The sequence below is a fragment of the Pseudochaenichthys georgianus genome, unplaced genomic scaffold (assembly GCF_902827115.2).
Source record: "Pseudochaenichthys georgianus unplaced genomic scaffold, fPseGeo1.2 scaffold_599_arrow_ctg1, whole genome shotgun sequence".
NCBI lineage: Eukaryota > Metazoa > Chordata > Actinopteri > Perciformes > Channichthyidae > Pseudochaenichthys > Pseudochaenichthys georgianus.
Genome location: NW_027263157.1, coordinates 61,070 through 81,737, shown reverse-complemented (window position 1 = coordinate 81,737; position 20,668 = coordinate 61,070). Strand labels below are relative to the sequence as shown.

General features: G+C 44.2%; 1 protein-coding gene across 1 annotated transcript; it reads left to right on the top strand.

Annotated features, from left to right (window-relative positions):
• On the top strand, positions 1 to 12,452 carry LOC117443396 (NLR family CARD domain-containing protein 3-like). The gene is given in 10 exon segments (XM_071202595.1): positions 1 to 90; positions 362 to 469; positions 706 to 784; positions 2,183 to 2,240; positions 2,243 to 2,383; positions 4,572 to 6,363; positions 6,467 to 6,639; positions 7,148 to 7,325; positions 7,486 to 7,532; positions 11,858 to 12,452. Coding segments are annotated over 10 exon segments (3,210 nt in total). The 5' UTR covers positions 1 to 25; the 3' UTR covers positions 12,427 to 12,452.
• Positions 12,453 to 20,668: the final 8,216 nt, after the last annotated feature.

Genomic DNA, 20,668 nt, shown 5'->3' with positions numbered 1-20,668 from the left:
TGGACCTGGACCCAGCTGTGTGTCCATGAAGAGTGACTTTTCGATGGAGTCTCCTCTTTACTTTAAAGCTGGACAAAGTGCTGATGAACGGTAAGAATTTCAAACTGGACTCTGTTACCATCCGACTCTCTTTGGAGAAGAGTAAATCCTGCTCCAACGTACCTCTCTTGAGTTGGTTTCAAATGACTTCTATTTGTATTGTGAATCATATAATGAGCAAAGACAGATTACTCAACCAAATGATGACTTTAATCATGGATTGTTTTAGACGACCCCCTCTTCTGTTTGACGGCAGGCAGCGAGCTGGTGATGAAGGGCGGCGTGAGGTGTCTGGTGGTTTTATTACTCTGTTCTTTATCAGTGTCAGGATCCAGCAGCAGAGACCTGGACCCAGCTGTGAGTCCATGAAGAGTGACGGGTCTATGGCGTCTCCTCTTTACTTTAAAGCTGGACAAAGTGCTGATGAACGGTAATAACTTCAAACTGGACTCTGTTACCATCCGACTCTCTTTGGAGAAGGCACCACAGACTGGTTCAGATCAGGCTCCAGATAATAATGGGGCTTTCTGTTCCTCGCACCATCAGCTGCTGGGAGGCTTCTGATGGTCCCACAGTCACCCTGTTATTCTGTCTCCATCTCAGGACACCTTCAGTCAGCTGTGTGCAGATTAGAGTCTCTAAATGTTATGGATGTTTTCTCCACAGAGTTCTGCAGGAGTTCTCAGAGGTTCCCAGTGATCAGTCCGCCCCGAAGCATCACACAGACCTGGACTCCATATTTATGGTGTGTACAAATATACATTTACTATGAACTAAACTACAGATGATGTACCATTCAGGTCCTGATTGTGTCCATGCTGCTGTTTGGACCAGCAGGCCTTCAGACGGACAGATGATCACATGTTGTCTTCTTTAAATTAGCTGTTGCTGCGTCGGTGGACCTGAATTCATCTCTGACTATTGATCAGAAGCTAGTGAGTCTATGCAAGTTCACCACCAGGCTCAGATCCACCTCTTCTTCTTCTTTTGTATAACGTTAGATGTCCAACTCGGTGTCGTGCAGCCATGCCCGCATCTCTGGTCCTAGGTCGAAGAGGCTGGCTTCCGAGGGTGGTCTATATAAGGGGCAGATGGTGATTATATGGACAGCGGTCTGCTCAGGGTCACCGCACTCGCATGCCGCACTGTCCGCCAAGCCCCACGTCTTCATCGAGGTTTTAAAGCGACCACCCCAGTTCGTAGACGGTTCAGAGTGGTCCACTGAAAGGTCTTAACTCTGCTAACTTCTGGAGAACCAGGTTCAATGAACTGCTGTTTGAAGGCAGATGACTAAATCTGTCCAAGAGATCCCAGAGGGTTCTGTAGTGAGGGTGTGGCCCTGCCTAACGGCCCCTACACACGACGGCGTGCGTTGCCGCTTGGCGGTGGGCGTGTCTTGAGCTTGGGGAGTCAACGCGAGCAACACGACCAACCAATCACATGAATGTCCCGCCCCGGACATACAAAGCAAAGCATTCATGCTACATCCATGCTGGCTAAATATACTGTCTATGCTTGCTAGCTGTCCATTCAAACGAAGTACACTGGATATAAACTCCCCAGACAGGCGAAAACCTACCAGTTTCACCCACTGTCTCTGCCCCCTCCCCCCATGCCTGGCTCCTCCGGTTTGTATCCCTGTATGTTCCCTACCGCCCCGATAATGTTCTCCTCCATTTGTTGACATATGGGAAATAACTGCGGTCTGGCTCTCCCAACATACACACGGTTTGATTGGCTAGTGCTTGTACTGTCAGATTTACATACGAGGGATTTGATTATCTGACGCCTCCGTCGAGGCGGCAAAAGTAGAACATTGCTCTACTTTTGCAGCGAGCACCTCGAGAGAAGCTACGCTTCGCTCCCACAATGCAGTTCGGCGAATCGTGACGTCACCCCATTCAAAGTGAATGGGCAGAAGCGTTGAAGCGGCAACGCACGCCGCCGTGTGTAGGGGCCGTAAGTGTGAGGGTGGCAGTCGAGCAATCCAAGAGGGTGGGATGATTATAGAAAAAGGAGGATATCAAGATTTGAGTCGGGTGTTATTTTTTCAATAATGTCCGCCTCGCTGCACATTATCCCTAACATAAGAACTTTAGTTTTAACGTTATTCATCTGATCAATGTTCATCACTCTGTTCCAGCTGCTGGAGGAGAACATCGTGGCTTTTGTGAAGAACGAGCTGAAGAAGATCCAGAAGGCTCAGAGGGTCAGAGTGAGGAAGAGGAGGTGCTGGAGGCTGAGGATGAAGAGCAGAGGAGCAGCAGAGAGGCAGTTCTGAACATCTCGCTGCACTTCCTGAGGAGCATGGAGCAGGAGGAGCTGGCTGAGCGTCTGCACCGCAGTAAGAGGGTTCAACACGTTGAGCGTGACGGAGAGGAGATGGAGGAACATGGAGGAGTTCACACTCTGCTGTTAATGTGCTGCACACGTCTGCGTCAGTGTGTCCTCTGAGGAGCTGATTCAAACTGTAGCCATCCTCTCATCTCCCTAACTCCCTCGTTATTGAGGACACAGTAGTCACCGGTAATGAACGCATAGCAGAGCTCTTTAACCAGCACTTTGTTAAATGTGGGAACCTATTTGGCTCTATAGCGCCTCCTAAGCCCCCCACCAACACTCCGCCACCCAGCCCCTCTAGCGCAGCCCCACGTCACAGCTTCTGCCAGCGGGAAGTTAGTGAGAACGATGTGCTGGAGGTCCTTAGCAAACTTGACCCCAACAAACCTCCAGGTCTCGATGGGCTAGACCCCTTCTTTTTTAAAGTTGCAGCCCTGATTATTGCAGAAGCTATCTCCCACCTTTGTAATCTGTCCATACAGACAGCAGCGCTACCTTCTGCCTGGAAGGCAGCTTTAGTGTAACCTTTGTTTAAAGGGGGAAACCATGCTGACCCCAACTGCTATCGTCCAATATCCATTCTACCCTGTATAGCGAAAGTGTTCGAAAAGTTAGTTTGCAAACAGCTAACATGGTTTCTGAAGACTTACAACATACTATCTGACATGCAGTCTGGGTTCCGTGCAGGACAGGGGTGTGAGACGGCGACTCTCAAAGTCCTAAATGATATCATCAATGCCCTTGACTCCAGACAATACTGTGCTGCCATTTTCATCGATCTTGCCAAAGCCTTCGACCGTAGATCATCAACTGCTTCTGGGAAAGCTTAGATGCATTGGTGTCACTAACCAATCGATAGCCTGGTTTGAAAGCTACCTGTCCATGCGCACCCAGTGTGTAAAATCTGAAAATCTGATGACACAGCCCCTATCCATCTCTAAGGGAGTACCACAAGGCGCTATCCTAGCACCCATCCTATTCTCGATATATATAAATAACATGGAGAAATCAGTGGGTAACTCCTCTATCCACCTATATGCTGATGACACGATTCTGTACACTGCTGGCCCTTCCCCGGATACTGTCCTGACAACTCTTCAGGATAGTTTTCAGAGAATCCAGTCCCATCTCTCTGCCCTCGGCCTGGTCCTGAACACCACTAAAACCAAGATCATGTGGTTTGGCCGCAGTGGTGCCTCCCAAACGGGCACTATTGTGACCGCCGATGGCCGGGACCTCGAAATAGTTACATCTTATAAATACCTTGGATTTTGGATTGACAGTAATCTGTCGTTCTCAGAACATCTCTCCAAAATGCAGACCAAGGTCAAAGCTAGACTCAGCTTTCTATACAGGAATCGCTCCTCATTCACTTCATCTGCTAAACTCTCTCTGGTCCAGATGACTGTCCTTCCTCTGTTCCACTACGGGGATACCATCTACCGCTCGGCGTGTAAAGGAGCTCTCGATCATTTAGACGTTCTGTATCACTCCGCCATCCGCTTCGCCACCAATGCCCCCTACAGGACACACCACTGACCTGTACTCTCTGGCTAACTGGCCCTCTCTTGAGACCAGACGCAACATCCACTGGCTGATGTTTGTTTACAAAACACTCCTAGGCCTCACTCCCTTCTACCTCACACAATTACTGCAACTCCGCACACCCCCAACGCACAACACCCGGTCAGCTACAAGCATCCTGCTAAAGATTCCTAAAGCCCATACATCCTTTGGCCACTCCGCCTTTCAGTTTGCAGCAGCAGATAGCTGGAATACCGTTCAAAAAACATTAAAAATGATCCCCCCCGCACCTTCAATGTCACTATTGTTGACACCCTGGTGCACACATGTAGCTGCTTTGCCTGATGCTGGTTTTAATGACTGATTGAACCACAGCAATATTGTTTTAGAGTTTTTATATGTTCAACTGCTATGCCTGTCATCTTTGCTCTATGTGTTTGTGTTGTCTCCTGGGTTCTGTAGTGCCCGGAGTGTGTCTTTTTATTTCCTCCCAAACCCCATCCCCTCAGGAAGCCTTTGCCTCCTGTCAGGTCATCATTGTAAATAAGAATTTGTTCTTAATTGATTTTCCTGGATAAATAAAGGTTCTACTACTACTACACACCTACATGTTCAGAGTGTTTCTGCAGGACCCACTCACTGATTCCACTTGTTGTTTGTTCACTCAGGATCTCCTGCTGCAGGGTGCAGTAAACTCAAGTCCACCCTGAAGGAGAGGTTCCAGTGTGTGTTTGAGGGCATCGCTAAAGCAGGAAACCAAACCCTGCTGAACCAGATCTACACAGAGCTCTACATCACAGAGGGGGGGTCTGCAGAGGTCAACAAGGAACACGAGGTCAGACAGATTGAAACAGCATCCAGGAAACCAGACAGACCAGAAACAACCATCAGACAAGAAGACCTCTTTAAAGCCTCACCTGGAAGAGATGCACCAATCAGAGCAGTGCTGACAAAGGGCGTGGCTGGCATTGGGAAGACAGTCTTCACACAGAAGTTCACTCTGGACTGGGCTGAAGGCAAAGCCCACCAGGACATCCAGTTCATATTTCCCTTCACCTTCAGAGAGCTGAACGTGGTGAGAGAGAACAAGTACAGCTTGGTGGAACTCGTTCATCACTTCTTCCCTGAAACCAGAGACGCAGGAATCTGCAGGTTCGATCGGTTCCCGGTCGTGTTCATCTTTGACGGTCTGGATGAGTGTCGACTTCCTCTGGACTTCCTCAACACTGAGGTCCTGACTGATGTCACAGAGTCCACCTCAGTGGATGTGCTGCTGACAAACCTCATCAGGGGGAAGCTGCTTCCCTCTGCTCGCCTCTGGATAACCACACGCCCTGCAGCAGCCAATCAGATCCCTCCTGAGTGTGTGGACATGGTGACAGAGGTCCGAGGGTTCACTGACCCACAGAAGGAGGAGTACTTCAGGAAGAGATTCAGAGATCAGGAGCAGGCCGGCACCATCATCTCCCACATCAAGACCTCACGAAGCCTCCACATCATGTGCCACATCCCAGTCTTCTGCTGGATCTCTGCTTCAGTTCTGGAGGAGGTGTTGAAAACCAGAGAGGGAGGAGAGCTGCCCAAGACCCTGACTGAGATGTACATCCACTTCCTGGTGGTTCAGTCCAAAGTGAAGAGCATCAAGTATGATGGAGGAGCTGAGACGGATCCACACTGGAGTCCAGAGAGCAGGAAGATGATGGAGTCTCTGGGGAAACTGGCTTTTGAGCAGCTGCAGAAAGGCAACCTGATCTTCTACGAGTCCGACCTGACAGGGTGTGGCATCGATATCAGAGCAGCCTCAGTGTACTCAGGAGTGTTCACACAGGTCTTTAGAGAGGAGAGAGGACTGTACCAGGACCAGGTGTTCTGCTTCGTCCATCTGAGCGTTCAGGAGTTTCTGGCTGCTCTCCATGTCCATCTGACCTTCATCACCTCTGGAGTCAACCTGCTGGCAGAAGAACCAACTTCCTCCCAGAAGACTAGAGACAAACCTGAACTAACACATCTCTACCAGAGGGCTGTGGACCAGGCCTTACAGAGTCCAAACGGACACCTGGACTTGTTCCTGCGCTTCCTCCTGGGTCTTTCACTGCAGACCAATCAGAAACTCCTACGAGGCCTGCTCACACAGACAGGAAGTGACTCGGAGACTGAAGAGGAAACAGTCCAGTACATCAAGAAGAAGATTGATGAAGATCTGTCTGCAGAGAGAAGCATCAACCTGTTCCACTGTCTGAATGAACTGAATGATCGTTCTCTAGTGAAGGAGATCCAACGGTACCTGAGTTCAGGACGTCTCTCCACAGAGGAATTCTCTCCTGCTCAGTGGTCAGCTCTGGTCTTCATCTTACTGTCATCAGGAGAAGATCTGGGCGTGTTTGACCTGAAGAAATACTCTGCTTCAGAGGAGGCTCTTCTGAGGCTGCTGCCAGTGGTCAAAGCCTCCAACAAAGCTCTGTACGTGAACACATAACTATCCAGATTGAATGTATTTATTATTTAATCAGAAAATTATGAAAGTGTATAATTGATTACTTCTGTATTACTGATTTCTCTCCAGACTGAGTGTCTGTAACCTGTCAGAGAGAAGCTGTGCAGCTCTGTCCTCAGTCATCAGCTCCCAGTCCTCTAGTCTGAGAGAGCTGGACCTGAGTAACAACGACCTGCTGAATCCAGGAGTGAAGCTGCTGTCTGCTGGACTGGAGAGTCCACACTGTGAACTGGAGACTCTCAGGTTAGTGAAAAGCTGTTTAAAAATGTTGATCATCTGAACACCTGATTACTTCATATATTAACTATTGGATGGACCTTTTATTTAATTATGTTAGTGTTTGTACATTGCCAGAGAGAAGTTGTGAAGCTCTGTCCTCAGCTCTTGGGTTGCGGTCCAATAGCCCAAAAATCAGCTCCTAACGTCTAACCCAGGGGTGCCCAACCTTTTCTGAACCAAGAGCTACCTTTAAACCAAATAGAGGGGGGGGGAGTTAACACCATATATCTCTGTGTCTTCTTACAGTAAACAATTATATAATCATTGCTGGAACGAGAAAAACAGATGAACCAAGTGTGTGTGTGTGTGTGTGTGTGTGTGTGTGTGTGTGTGTGTGTGTGTGTGTGTGTGTGTGTGTGTGTGTGTGTGTGTGTGTGTGTGTGTGTGTGTGTGTGTGTGTGTGTGTGTGTGTGTGTGTGTGTGTGTGTGTGTGTGTGTGTGTGTGTGTGTGTGTGTGTGTGTGTGTGTGTGGTCTGTCAGGCTGTCTGGTCACAGAGGAAGGCTGTGTTTCTCTGGCTTCAGCTCTGAGCTCCAACCCCTCCTCCCATCTGAGAGAGCTGGACCTGAGCTACAATCATCCAGGAGACTCAGGAGAGAAGCTGCTGTCTGCTGGACTGGAGGGTCCACTCTGGAGACTGGAGACACTCAGGCATGGACACACAGACACACAGACAGACATAGAGAGACAGACAGACAGAGTCTCTGTCACTGGCTGAGGGACTCTGCTTCCTGTCTGACTGACGGATTTACTAATGGTGGATTTGAGGGAAGGTGTATGAAGTTTATTCTGACTGTGTGTCTTCCTGCAGGATGGACCATGGTGGACTGCAGTGGTTGAAACCTGGTCTGAGGAAGTGTGAGTGTGTTTTCAGTTTGATTCCTCAGAGCTGCACAGGTTACACTGCACATGCAGGGCTCAACAGTAACGGTTGCCATTGTCAACCATTCAGAAAAAATGTCAACTACTTCTTGGCCTTTGGTTGCCATCAGTGGCAGTTTTTAACATAAAGAAATAAGGACAGCAAACAGCTAAATGTGCACCCAAAAATAGATAAATGTTAATTATTTGTTGTATTAAGAGTGATATTTAATTGTTGTTGTGACCAGTCGGAACCTGATACTTAAGTTGCACGTGCATTGGTGTGATTACGGAGCCAGAAAGCGATGCACCTTTACTCGCGTGCACGGTGCGCTGTGTGTTTGTTTTACAAAAAATCGCGAAGCAAATAAAGTTGTTTGACTGTGGGTTAAAAAGTTCGGCCAACCCGTCAACATCTCAAACGAATGTTCAAAGTGATTCAACTGATAAAGCTCAAGGTGAACCCGAACGAAAGCAAAGAGGAAATGTGTAAAGTCTTGGGAGGCGAAATATATATTAAGTACATTCTGCTTCGTTGTCCATTCACTTCCGGTAAAAGTTCCTTCAAAATAAGAGTCCCGATCTTATTACTACCAAAATAAAAGTGCTAAACGAAACTTTACCATAGGAAAATATTGGCATACAAATATAATCACTTCTATAAAACACAGTTTAAATATAGTTACACATATTAAAGGTAATTTACAGCATTCATAATTAATATCCAATTCTTAACTGTGAAAGACTTCAATGCTGAAGGGCCAATGGATCTATGGTGGGGGTCAGCACCAAGGTCAAGACTTCAATGCTGAAGGACCGATGGGTCTGTGGTGAGGGTCAGCACCAAGGTCAAGACTTCAATGCTGAAGGGCCAATGGGTCTGTGGTGGGGGTCAGCACAAAGGTCAAGACTTCAATGCTGAAGGGCCAATGGGTCTGTGGTGAGGGTCAGCACAAAGGTCAAGACTTCAATGCTGAAGGGCCAATGGATCTATGGTGGGGGTCAGCACAAAGGTCAGGAAAACCCAAACTTGAAAGGGAGACAATGGATGACCAAGAAACTAGTGATCTGTGAAGAACATGACAACAGCTGCACTACTGGTATTTAGTATACCAGCAATTTAGTAATGTTGTGAATTGAGTGGTCCATGGTGGTGGTGGGGTTATGGTATGGGTAGGTGTATGTTATGGATGACAAACACAGGCCACTCGATTCACAACATTACCCTAACCCTACCCCTACCCCTAACCCTACCCCTAACCCTAATCCTACCCCTCACACCAGATACTGACTGGTTTTAGGACCCCCCCAGACCCCCCCAATTAAGCAAAAATGCACGTTTCAGAGTGGCCTTTTATTGTGGCCAGCCTAAGGCACACCTGTGCAATAATCATGCTGTCTAATCAGCATCTTGATATGCCACACCTGTGAGGTGGGATGGATTATCTCGGCAAAGGAGAAGATTTTTTCAGATTTGTGAACAATATTTGAGATAAATGGTTATTTTGTGTTTATAGAAAATGTTTTAGATCTTTGAGTTCCTCTCATGAAACATGGGAGCAAAAACAAAAGTGTTGCGTTTATATTTTTGTTCAGTGTATATTCCCATATTTAGGGTTTAAAATGTATTCTTTTTTTTGTTTTGTATAAAATAACAGGATGAGTGAGGGTAGAACTACATTACATTCAAGATTGTCATGACACCAAGAAATTAATTGGCAACATAAATTGACTTAAAAGAATAGTACCAATTAATAAATTGATACTGCATCCCCACTCATTTTTTCAAAACAAACAAACACTGACTAGTTTTGTAATCAGTTTCTTATAGATTAATGATGCATACATTGTTTGCCATCTGGGTATTTTGGAAAAGGCAGACTATTTGTGGAAAATGAATTTTATGCACGTTTTTGACAGCCAATTTCGGATATCATCCCAAGTTGTTTTTATGTTATAACCTTTCCAAAAGGCATGTCTGAGGGAGTCACTCTCTACGGAGCCCTGGAGGGTTCACAGAGAGAAAAATAAATAAAGCGTGCGCACGAGTTACTAAAGCGTGCGCACGAGTTACTAAAGCGTGGCCTCGTTTTGTGTGTGTGTGGGCATTTGTGTGTGTTTTGTGTGTGTGTGGGCATTTGTTTATGATAGTATCGTTCGTTCCGGTGCACTCCGGCAGGACTATAGCACATCGAGATTAAGATTAAACGAATTTCTTTCACTTGGGAATACACATATAACTATGGAGAACCAGATTTGTGTAAATTACTGTTCGTGGTAATTTGAAAACAAATGCCGGGGGTGTCGGACACACACAAAGACACCGAACACGCACACACAGAGCGGAGCTGAGCACACACACACACACACACACACACACACACACACACACACACACACACAGCATGCGCCCCGGTGACAGGACATATCCTTCATAAAACGAGGGGGAATACTCTGGTAGTTCGATGTGTGTAGAGGTGTGTGTGGTTGAACGTAGCAGCCTCGATCTCTATCCAGCGGTTCTAATGAAGGGCAACGCAGTGAAGTAAACAGTAAAAGGCACCACTCTTTGCAGCTGGTGCTGCTCTTCTCAGATTCTGCTGGGTTACACGTTACTGCCTCCAGTGCCCTGTACGACGAAGCCAGTTCAACAGACCCTGGATATGTTTGATTTACCCGGCTTAACTAACCCTAACAAACGCGATGTCGCTAAGCGGTCCTACGAAGCTGGTTATTAACTCAGAAAATCAACCAGGGTTTCTCTGTCCGGCTGAGAGTGCGTTCACGTGAAAGGGACGGGGTTACCAACATTTGACCAATCACAAACATGGAGACGCATGCTGACAGCGCAGCGTCATACTTCATGAATGAACAGTGTAAATAGCAAATCCTGCTTCGTAGTACAGGCCACTGGTGCCACAGAGATTTCATAAAGTGAAGGATGTTTTCCTTCTATAAAACAGCTGTGGGCAGCAGCAGATTCTGTGAGTCACGGACAGGAATCCCTCAATTTCAATAAAACGAGGCCACGCTTTAGTAACTCGTGCGCACGAGTTACTAAAGCGTGCGCACGAGTTACTAAAGCGTGGCCACGTTTTATTTATTTTTCTCTCAATTAACCCTCCAGGGCTCCGTAACTCTCAGTTCAACATTTTAGATAAATAGATCTTTAATTTGTCATTGTACAGGTACAACGAAATTACAATGAACTCAAGGTGCCAACACGCAACAACAAGACAATATAAAAACAACAAGACAATATAAAAACAAGAAATGGGACTTAAATAGGCATGATCGGGAATATGTATATTTATCGGAGGAACTGCTATCAAATGTATCTATTTTCTCCCTCTATAATACATTGTTGTCATTAGTTTATATTGAATTAATCGTAGATTTCCGCTTTTATATGTAAGTTGTAAGCATTCCTTCCATTTTAGTTTAGCGTTTTCTACGTCCAGGTCTTTGTTCCACTCAGTGTAAATATAGTAATCCCCATTGTCTTCAGCACTGATACAGATATTATATACCGCTCAGATTAATGTTCTCTTTTAATGTTGGCTTTTAGAATTCCCCTTCAGTTGAAACTCTGTTTTTAACTGCATACTGTCATACGGGGGGTTTTCCTTTCAGCGAGGGCCCACCACGTAGAGATCACACACCCACATGGGTAGGGGCGTCCGAAATGAGGTGCTACATCTGAACATGAAGCCTTTTTCTAGTGCTTCCATCCTGATTGATGAGACAACAGTAAAGCAGTTCAGTCTTTATGGTCATGTGACATGTGTATTTATTAATGGTTCATGTGTGTAGCATGTTTAATGGCAGTGTTATTAAAATGGCAAACTAGTGAAAATGTCAGATTTCTGTGTCTTACTTAGAGAACCGTGTGCAGTGTTTTGCAAAAAGTGCAGATTGGGTGCAGAGCTGAAAATGTGTTTAGAGTTTTGAGCTCAGGCTCTTTGAGTGTGAGTTTAGGGTTAGGGTTAGGGTGATGTGATATGTGATATTTTAGTGGGTTAGCAACTGAAACTTTGATATCATTAAAACATGTTCCTGTGAAAGCTTCTTCACATGAGACTCTTTGGATAGGGACAGTAGATCAACAGCTGAGCGCTGATGCTGTCTCCCTTTCCTTATCTCTTATTTTATAATAATAAGCATTAGGTCTGAGATCATTGATGGATCACCTGCTGATGCAGATCAGGTTGTTAGACATCATCCTCAGTGAATATGAGACATCAGTCTGAATGGTTTCCAGTCAGTCAGTAAAGTAGTTAATAAATGAACAGATGATAACCTGCAGCTGTTCTCTCCCTCAGACGCCTGTGAACTGGAGCTGGACTCACACACAGCTCACAGAGGACTCCAACTGTCTGAAGACAACAGGACGGTGACACGTGTGAGAGGGGAGCAGCCATATCCTGATCATCCAGAGAGGTTTGAGAAAGAGCCTCAGCTGATTTGTAGAGAAGCTCTGACTGGTCCCTGTTACTGGGAGGTCGAGTGGAGCATCAGGGTTTATATATCAGTGACTTACAGAGGAATCAGCAGGAGGGGAGAGAGTAAGGACTGTGCGTTTGGAAGGAATGATCAGTCCTGGAGTCTGAACTGCTCTGATGATGGTCGTTACTATGTCTGGCACAATAACATCGCAACAAGCATCACCTCCTCATCCTCATCCTCATCCTCATCCTCCCCCTCCTCCCCCTCTGGTAGAGTAGCAGTGTATCTGGATCATCCTGCTGGCTCTCTCTCCTTCTACAGAGTCTCCTCTGACACACTGATCCACATCCACACCTTCAGAACCACATTCACTGAACCTCTCTACGCTGGGTTTGCGTTCTCTTCTGATGGTTCCTCAGTGTCTCTGGTTCCTCTGCAGGTCTGAGAGTCTCTCCTCAGCGTCTCTGGTTCCTCTGCAGCTGATTCAGAACGCCGCTGCTCGAGTCCTCACTGACACTAAGAAAGTGGATCACATCACTCCTGCTCTGAAGTCTTTACACTGGCTTCCTGTGTGTCAAAGAATAGATTTCAAAATACTGCTGCTGGTTTATAAAGCACTGAATGGTTTAGGCCCAAAATACATTTCTGACCTCCTGCTAAATGATGAACCATCCAGATCTCTCAGGTCTTCAGGGACGGGTCAGCTTCCTGTCCCCAGAGTCAGAACTAAACATGGAGAAGCAGCGTTCAGTTATTATGCTCCAAATATCTGGAACAAACTCCCAGAAACCTGCAGGTCCGCTGCAACTCGGACTACTTTTAAATCCAGCAAGAAGACTTTTCTTTTTGTTGCTGCTTTTAATTGAACTATTCACATCTTAGACTGCACTGTAACTTTTATCCATGTATTTTTTCTGTTAATGTTTATTTTATTATCTTTTATTTTTAATGACTGATTTTAAATGCCATTTTCTTAATGTCTTGAGGAGAGATGAGCAAGGAGAGAGGAGAGATGAGAGATAAGCGAGGAGAGAGAAGAGAGGAGAGATGAGCAAGGAGAGAGGAGACATGAGAGATAAGCGAGGAGAGAGGAGAGATAAGCGAGGAGAGAGAAGAGAGGAGAGATGAGCAAGGGGAGAGGAGACATGAGAGATAAGCGAGGAGAGAGGAGAGATGAGCAAGGAGAGAGGAGAGATGATAGATAAGCGAGGAGAGATGAGAGATAAGTGAGGAGAGAGGAGAGGGGATTTTATACCTTAGCTGGTTCTCTTATGATGCTGATTTTTAAATGCTTTGACTAGTGTTTGCCTTAAAGTAAACCTTTAAGCTGCAAGTTAGTTTTGATGTTATAGTTTGATAAATGAGATTAACTAATGATTAAATGTTAAAACATATTAGTTTAAATTGTTTTGCTGTTATGTATCTGTGATTGTATGTGTGTTCATTATTATGCTTTTGACAAAAGATGCTCCAAACACTGACGAGAGATGATTTCTCTATTATGATTGGCTGTATCAATCATTGTGATTGAATGTTTCAATCTTATTATGTTGTTCTTAATGTGATTGTTATTGATGTAATTGATGTTGTGTAATTCCACACTCAAATCTGAAGATTCCCATTGATTTAAGTACTGAACAAATTATTATTAATTAAAGGTTTCTAGATTATCAAAATTGATAAAAAGAGAGAACTGTTGGGGAAATATTTTCCAAAGCCCATGACTTTGACCCAGTTGATCAGCTCTGTCCTGACTGAGCACACGCACCTGTTCCTGGGCTCTCAGTGTTCTCCCTGTTCCTGCCTGTTGGCGTCAGCTGATAGAGGTGTTATGATTCTATCTTGTTGATTATTCTCTCTGAACTAGCTAAACACATGGGTCGGGGGTAGCTCTACAGAATTGATTGTGGCATCTCAACCGTGTGGTCAGACCACGGCCCGTGACATGTCTCCGGCCGAAGCTCCAAATAAACCGTCAGTGTTTGCCATCAAAGCTCCAGCTCTCCTCCTGTCTCTTTGAGTCCTGACTCCAGTTGCTTCAGCAGTTTCCCCCACAATGAGTAAATCGTGAGAAAATTGTAATATATACAGTCAGTCAACCCGATATGCTATCCCACTTACCCAATATTTGTAGTATTGTACTTAAACTTATGGGGGGGGGTGTCAGTCAACCCGATATGCTATCCCACTTACCAAATATTTGTAGTATTGATTACTCAATGACTGTCCACCCTGACCATATGCTAGCCCACTTACTCTATATATCATATTCAGTTAATGATAACTCAATGATTGTCCACCATGACGATATGCTGGCCCGCTTACTCTATATATCAAATTGGGTTATTGATGGCTCAATGAGGGTCCACCCTGATAATCTGTCCATTTCATCCACATTTGACTCGTGAAATGTACATGAAATGTACAGGAATCCGTCCATTTCATCCACATTTGACTACTCATGAAATGTACAGCAGAGTCACTGCTGTAAGCAGGGTCCCACGCACACAGGCAGAGATCCAGGGTCATGCACATGGCTTTCTTACCCAGCAATAAGTGTGTGAAAGCTGGGTCAAAGTTATGTGAATACAGCAGCAGCAGAAGCAGCAGGCTGTGACACAGAGGTACACAACGATGTGTACACTGGGTCATTCAGAATGTGCTATTTCTGAATAAATAGCACATTCTGAACATATGTCAAACAGAGATTCCTATTCAAAGTTATCAATTAATAGCAAGATTTGACATGGACAAACAGGCTATTTCACAGGACACAGGCTATGTCAGACTTCCATGACATAAACCGGGAAAAGCACCTCTCTGTGGTGGCTCACAGAGCCCCAAATGACGGACTAAGCAGCTCAAAAACGATTTAAAACCGTTTGAAATTACTGCCGGGTGCTGATGGAAAGCAGGCGGAAATAAATTGATTGTTTTCCACAGGAAGTGTTTAAAAGGCGGGTAAAGTGTTCCTGCAGCCCCTCCATGACGGTAATAATGATTAGAAATCATTTCCAGGGCAGAAAGCTGTTTTTAAAAGTGAAAAAACGATTTTCTCAAGACTAAAGTCAAGACTGTCCCACAAGTCAATATGAGAGCCCACTTCAGGGCTCCCACATCTCAATATGGAAGCCCACTTGTAGATATACCTATGGGGATTGGGGCGATGTCCCACATCTCAATATGGAAGCCCACTTCTCAATATTATTAATAATTCCAAAATAATAATGATAATAATTTGTATAACTATTAAATATGCACCCATATTGACTTGGGTCACATATAACAATTAATTCAAGGAACTCAAGATTTGATGCTGAGGGTGGGATTCGTACACCTGCTCTCACCACACCAAGGGGCGACTCTCATTCCATTGCCCCACAAGTGGCGCTAAAAGCTTATTGAACAAAAGTATCATATATAGTCTCCACTATAAAGTAAAAAGACATTTCTCTATCGTTTTGGCGATCAAAATTGACAAAGAAACACATCAAATCACATCTACAAATCAATACGAAGCTAATGAAACCACTTTCAAGCAATGGCTTTTCACATCACACCATTGTGTGATATATGAATAATATGATTAATATGATGAAATTAATGTGTATAATGTTTTTAAATGTTCCCAATGATTGTTCTTATAATGTTTCTTAAATGTTTTTGTATAAATGTATTTGTTCTGCTATATAATATGGAGTCTGACAGGAGTTTCGAATCCGTGTCACCCGTGTAGCGACCTGGATCGCCTCAAGCTTATAGCTGTATAGTCTATTATAAACATTCTGAACGGCACATTTACCTGTGTTTTCCACCATCAAAATGTACAAACGACACATCAAATCACATCTGCAGATGAAGACGAAGCGAATGGAATTACTCGCAGACTACTAGTGTGTGGAAATTGAGACGTGAGATCTCTCACATTTCTGGGCTAACCAGAAATATAAATAGTGCTCAAACAGAAAAACTAGACATGCTAGGAGTCTATGGAGTACTTCCATTCGCTTCATCTGTAGATGTCATTTGAGGCATCGTTTGTCCATTTTGATGGTGGAAAACAAAGGGAAATGTATTTTGCTCATTGAAATTGTTAAAGTGAAGCTGAAAGTGACGTCACTGTTGAGAAACGGAGAGAGCAGGGGAGAGAGATCTCACCAGTGGCGGCTGGTGGAAAATATTTTTGGTGGGGCTATTGATAGAGTGAGTAAAAAAATTTTTTTTGGGAGAAATGACCCCTTAAATTAGGACTTCTGGTGATGTCATGGCGCGTTTCCAGTGCAGCGAGGAGCTCGCTTTAATGCTGCGTTCAGACCGGACGCGATGCGAATATTCGCTTCGCTCTAAACGCTCCTATCGTATCGCTCTAGTCCCTCGAGTTTCACCGCAGCTGCCAGCTGTGTTTACTCGCATCATTCAAACAAGACGCGCTGGCTCGAGAGCTACAACTACAACAAAATGAACATATTTTACCGTGATTACATTGTAATACACGTTTCTAAATGATGCCGAAGTAACAACACACTGATACCGGTTAGTAAAAACTATGAATTAATGCTTTGACAAGTCTGCAGACAGTCGGCAGGCGAAAAACCTTTTAGAATGCTTGTTTCCTGAATGGAGCTTGGCTAAGCTAACGCTATATATAATCCGACCGTCCACACTCACAACAACGGCCTACAGACATAAATAAACCAGCGACTGTATTCTCCATGACACAGACAATCTGTGGTTTGTACTTGTTTAACTTTTGTCTAGTTTCTGAACAGATCGTATCTGTCCCCGGCTGTTTGAAGAGCAAGCATGTGAAACAAAAGATAGCATTTACCTGTTTGCATCAAGCTAGCCATGTGAGAAGCCTTGTTGATACGTTTTGTCTTTTTCACGAGCTTGCTGTGATATATACAAATCGGGTTGGTCCGTTCCAAGATCTTTAAGTATCAATTTATCTCCCAAACTTCTACTTTCAAAAGGATTGGAGAGTAGCTCTTGGGCAGACCGAGGCTCCGGCGACTCCACCTGCACACCATTCTCATCCAAATACTGCGTCACCTTGGTCACTCACAAGTCTAAAAAACAACTCACGTCAACGCACGTAAGCAACATGGGCGCCAACGTGAGCACCCACGTGACCAAAATATTTGACGGCGCTGATTGGCTGAAATTATGTTTCGGCGGCACAGTTTACTATTGAGACTTTTGCAACGTGCTGGTTGCTGCTGTTTCGCTCGGGGGCTCTGCCCCGTAATGATAAACTAATGCCATGGGCAAGGCCAGGCAGGAAACAGGTGACTTATCAGTAACTTTAGACATCGTAACACAATTTTAAACGAGATTGTATTGTAGATTATACATTTTGTGATGCCAATTGTATGATATTTAACTTGTTCATTAAAAATTAAAATATAAAATATATTTTTTTTTTAAATATATATTTTTTAAATATATATATTTTTATTTAATATGTTTTTTTATTTTTTATTTTTTAGCTGGCAAGAGGTGGGGCGGCGCCCCTAGCGCCCCTATGGGCTGGCCGCCACTGGATCTCATGTCTCGATTTATACACACTATGAGTCTGGCAGTACGTCCATTCGCTTCGTTTTCATCTGTAGATGTAAATTGATGTGTCGTTTGTACATTTTACTGGTGGAAAACAAAGCTAAATGTCTCGTTACTCTATTGACGAATCTATAAAGCACACTTATTCTCCATAAGCTCTCAGCGCCACTTGTGGGGCATTGAGATAAGCACTGGTCTGGTAGGTCCAGGTTCGAAACCCACCCGAAACTTGTAGTTTTATTATATAATATAACATGTATTATTCAACAATAATATATATATTATAGATATTATAATATATATATTGTGGTGCACTTTTTTTTTAATTCAAATATTGCTATATCTGCAATCAAAGTCAGTCTGTGTGTGTGTCTGTGTCTCTCCTGTCTGTCTGTCTGTCTGTCTGTCTGTCTGTCTGTCTCTCTCCGTCTCTCCCCCTCTCCCCAGCCTGCTTGCGAGGGCGAGGGGCAGTTTACACACACACAGCTGCTACATGCAGCAACACACACACACACACACACACACACACACACACACACACACACACACACACACACACACACACACACACACACACACACACACACACACACACACACACACACACACACACACACACACACACACACACACACACACACAGGGAGGAGATGGCAGAGATAACGGTAGCCTGGTTCCCTCCCAGTACTGGGTACTAGTTAATTCCACTATCCCCACTATATTTAAAAAATAAGTCATATATAAAAAAATAATTTAATAAAGTCTGAGTTAACTTTTTTTGAGATCCATAGAAAAGGGGTGAAAATGGGAAAAAAGTATCCGAAAATAGTGTCCCGTAAGGCGGGTAGAGTCCCTGACAACTCCCCTTACATTCCTCCAGAGTCAGAAAAAGTCTAAGTTAACTTTTGGAAGAACCATAGAAAAGGGGTGAAAATGGAAAAAATGTATCCGAAAATAGTGCCTCATATGCGGGTAGAGTCCCCTGACAACTCCCCTTACATTCCTCCAGAGTCAGAAAAAGTATGTTAACTTTTGGAAGAACCAGAGGAAGGGGTGAAAATGGATGAAATGTATCCGAAAATAGTGCCTCATATGCGGGTAGAGTCCCCTGACAACTCCCCTTACATTCCTCCAGAGTCAGAAAAAGTATGTTAACTTTTGGAAGAACCAGAGGAAGGGGTGAAAATGGATGAAATGTATCCGAAAATAGTGCCTCATAATGCGGGTAGAGTCCCCTGACAACTCCACTTTCCTCACATTCTTCCAGAGACCAGTTCAAAAACTTAAAGTTTTTGAAGAACCATACTGGGGGGTCTCCAGGTAACACATGTACCGGGGCCAGAGTGCACATGGAGCGGGGAGACATTCCTCCATGAAGTGAGGCAGCCGTTTTTCTTCTGAGTCCTTTCAAAAACCGACTTCCGGTTTCCGATTTCGTGCAGACAGTAGTCTTTTACACCATCAAAATGGACAAACGATGCATCGAATGACATCTACAGACCAGCGTGTGAAAAACGTGTGCAAAGTATCCGCAAACGGACCAGTGGCTGTGATGCTAGCTTTGCTGCTAGCGGTTAGCATTTTCAATGGAAAAATACATTGAAATGGCTGCCGTTAGCTTAGCGACTAGCGGTTAGCATAATATTAGTATTTCACACATTCACTGTTCACCCTGACATAAATTATAATGTAACCCATTATCCCTCTCTTAATTCAACACAATTGTTTTATATTTAATGATTCCATAATAACTAAACCTAACTAACTTAAAAGTATCCCTCTCTCAATTCAACTAATTTTAAATAATTTTCTATTAAAAGGACTCAGGCGGGTATCATACCCAGGTCCCCCAGAGCAAAGACCAACACCTATCTCAGTACGACACAGGGCCACTTAGAGATTACAGGGAAAAAAGTCTACTATATATGGATATATTTATCAGTATGTATATCAACGGGACATTTTCATATCTTTTCCGCCATCAAAATGTATAAACGACACATCAAATCACATCTACAGACCAAGACGAAGCGAATGGAAGTAATCCCTGTGTGTGAAAAACGTGTATTTTATATTTAATAGTTACAAAATGAATAACCCTATTACCCTAAAATACTATAACACTAACTATACAATAATCAACTTCAAATACGGAGAGTCTGAGAAGACAACTTTCCACATATAATTATCTCTTGACTAAATATAAAAAATGTTGCATGCATGCCATAGCATGGATTCGAACTCGCGACCATCCGCACCAATGAGCAACGCTTATATCACTGCAACTGCACTGCTTAGAATCTGACAGCCTTGGTGGTGGGGGAGGAGAATAAAATGAAATGGCTCTTAGTACTGTGTACACGGTCGCAGGGTCCCCACATTTTGCAAGCGGGTTCCACACAAGTGCAACAACACACTCTCAAAGGCTCAGAGCGCCAAGCACATTTTTTGAATTTTTTTCAATTTGTTCATTCTTCTCCAGCAAAACCCTGTCTGACTCTACGAGTAAATCAGGATTTTGTGAGAAAGTTTGCCATTTGATTGAAAAAAAGTTCTGGGTGTTCTAGGGTTCCCATACTTCAGATCCCTGATCTGGGCCCTGTGAAAAAATTAACGATTTATATCTCTTTTAGGATTTCACGTTTTTTTAATTAAAAATATCTTATACGAGCGAACGGTAGCAGCTGGATCCCTGAAATTCTACACCAGCGTACTACATATAGTGGGGAACATTTGCTGTGAATATCAATTGCGTCACTCAAATGCTTGATTTTATATCAATATTATTCCAATGAAAAGCTAATTTGTCTAAAAGTGCTACTAATTCGTATATTTTGATAACAACCTCTGATCGGTTCGGGCTCAGTGGCTAGCCCACATTTGAACGTATCCTGCATCCAATGGTACCCTCCGTGAGTCTCTAGGACCTCAGGGGGCGGAGCTAGGGCAGTCAGACGTCAATGGCAGTGCATGATGGCATTTGATTGAAAATATGTTCTGGGTGGGCTAGGGTTCCCATATTTCAGATTCCTGATCTGGGCCCTATTTAGAGGCCCCCTGTGAAAAAATTATTTCTTTAGCCATTTTCAAAGTACTTTAAACACTCATGGAGCACTGCGGCTTCTCAA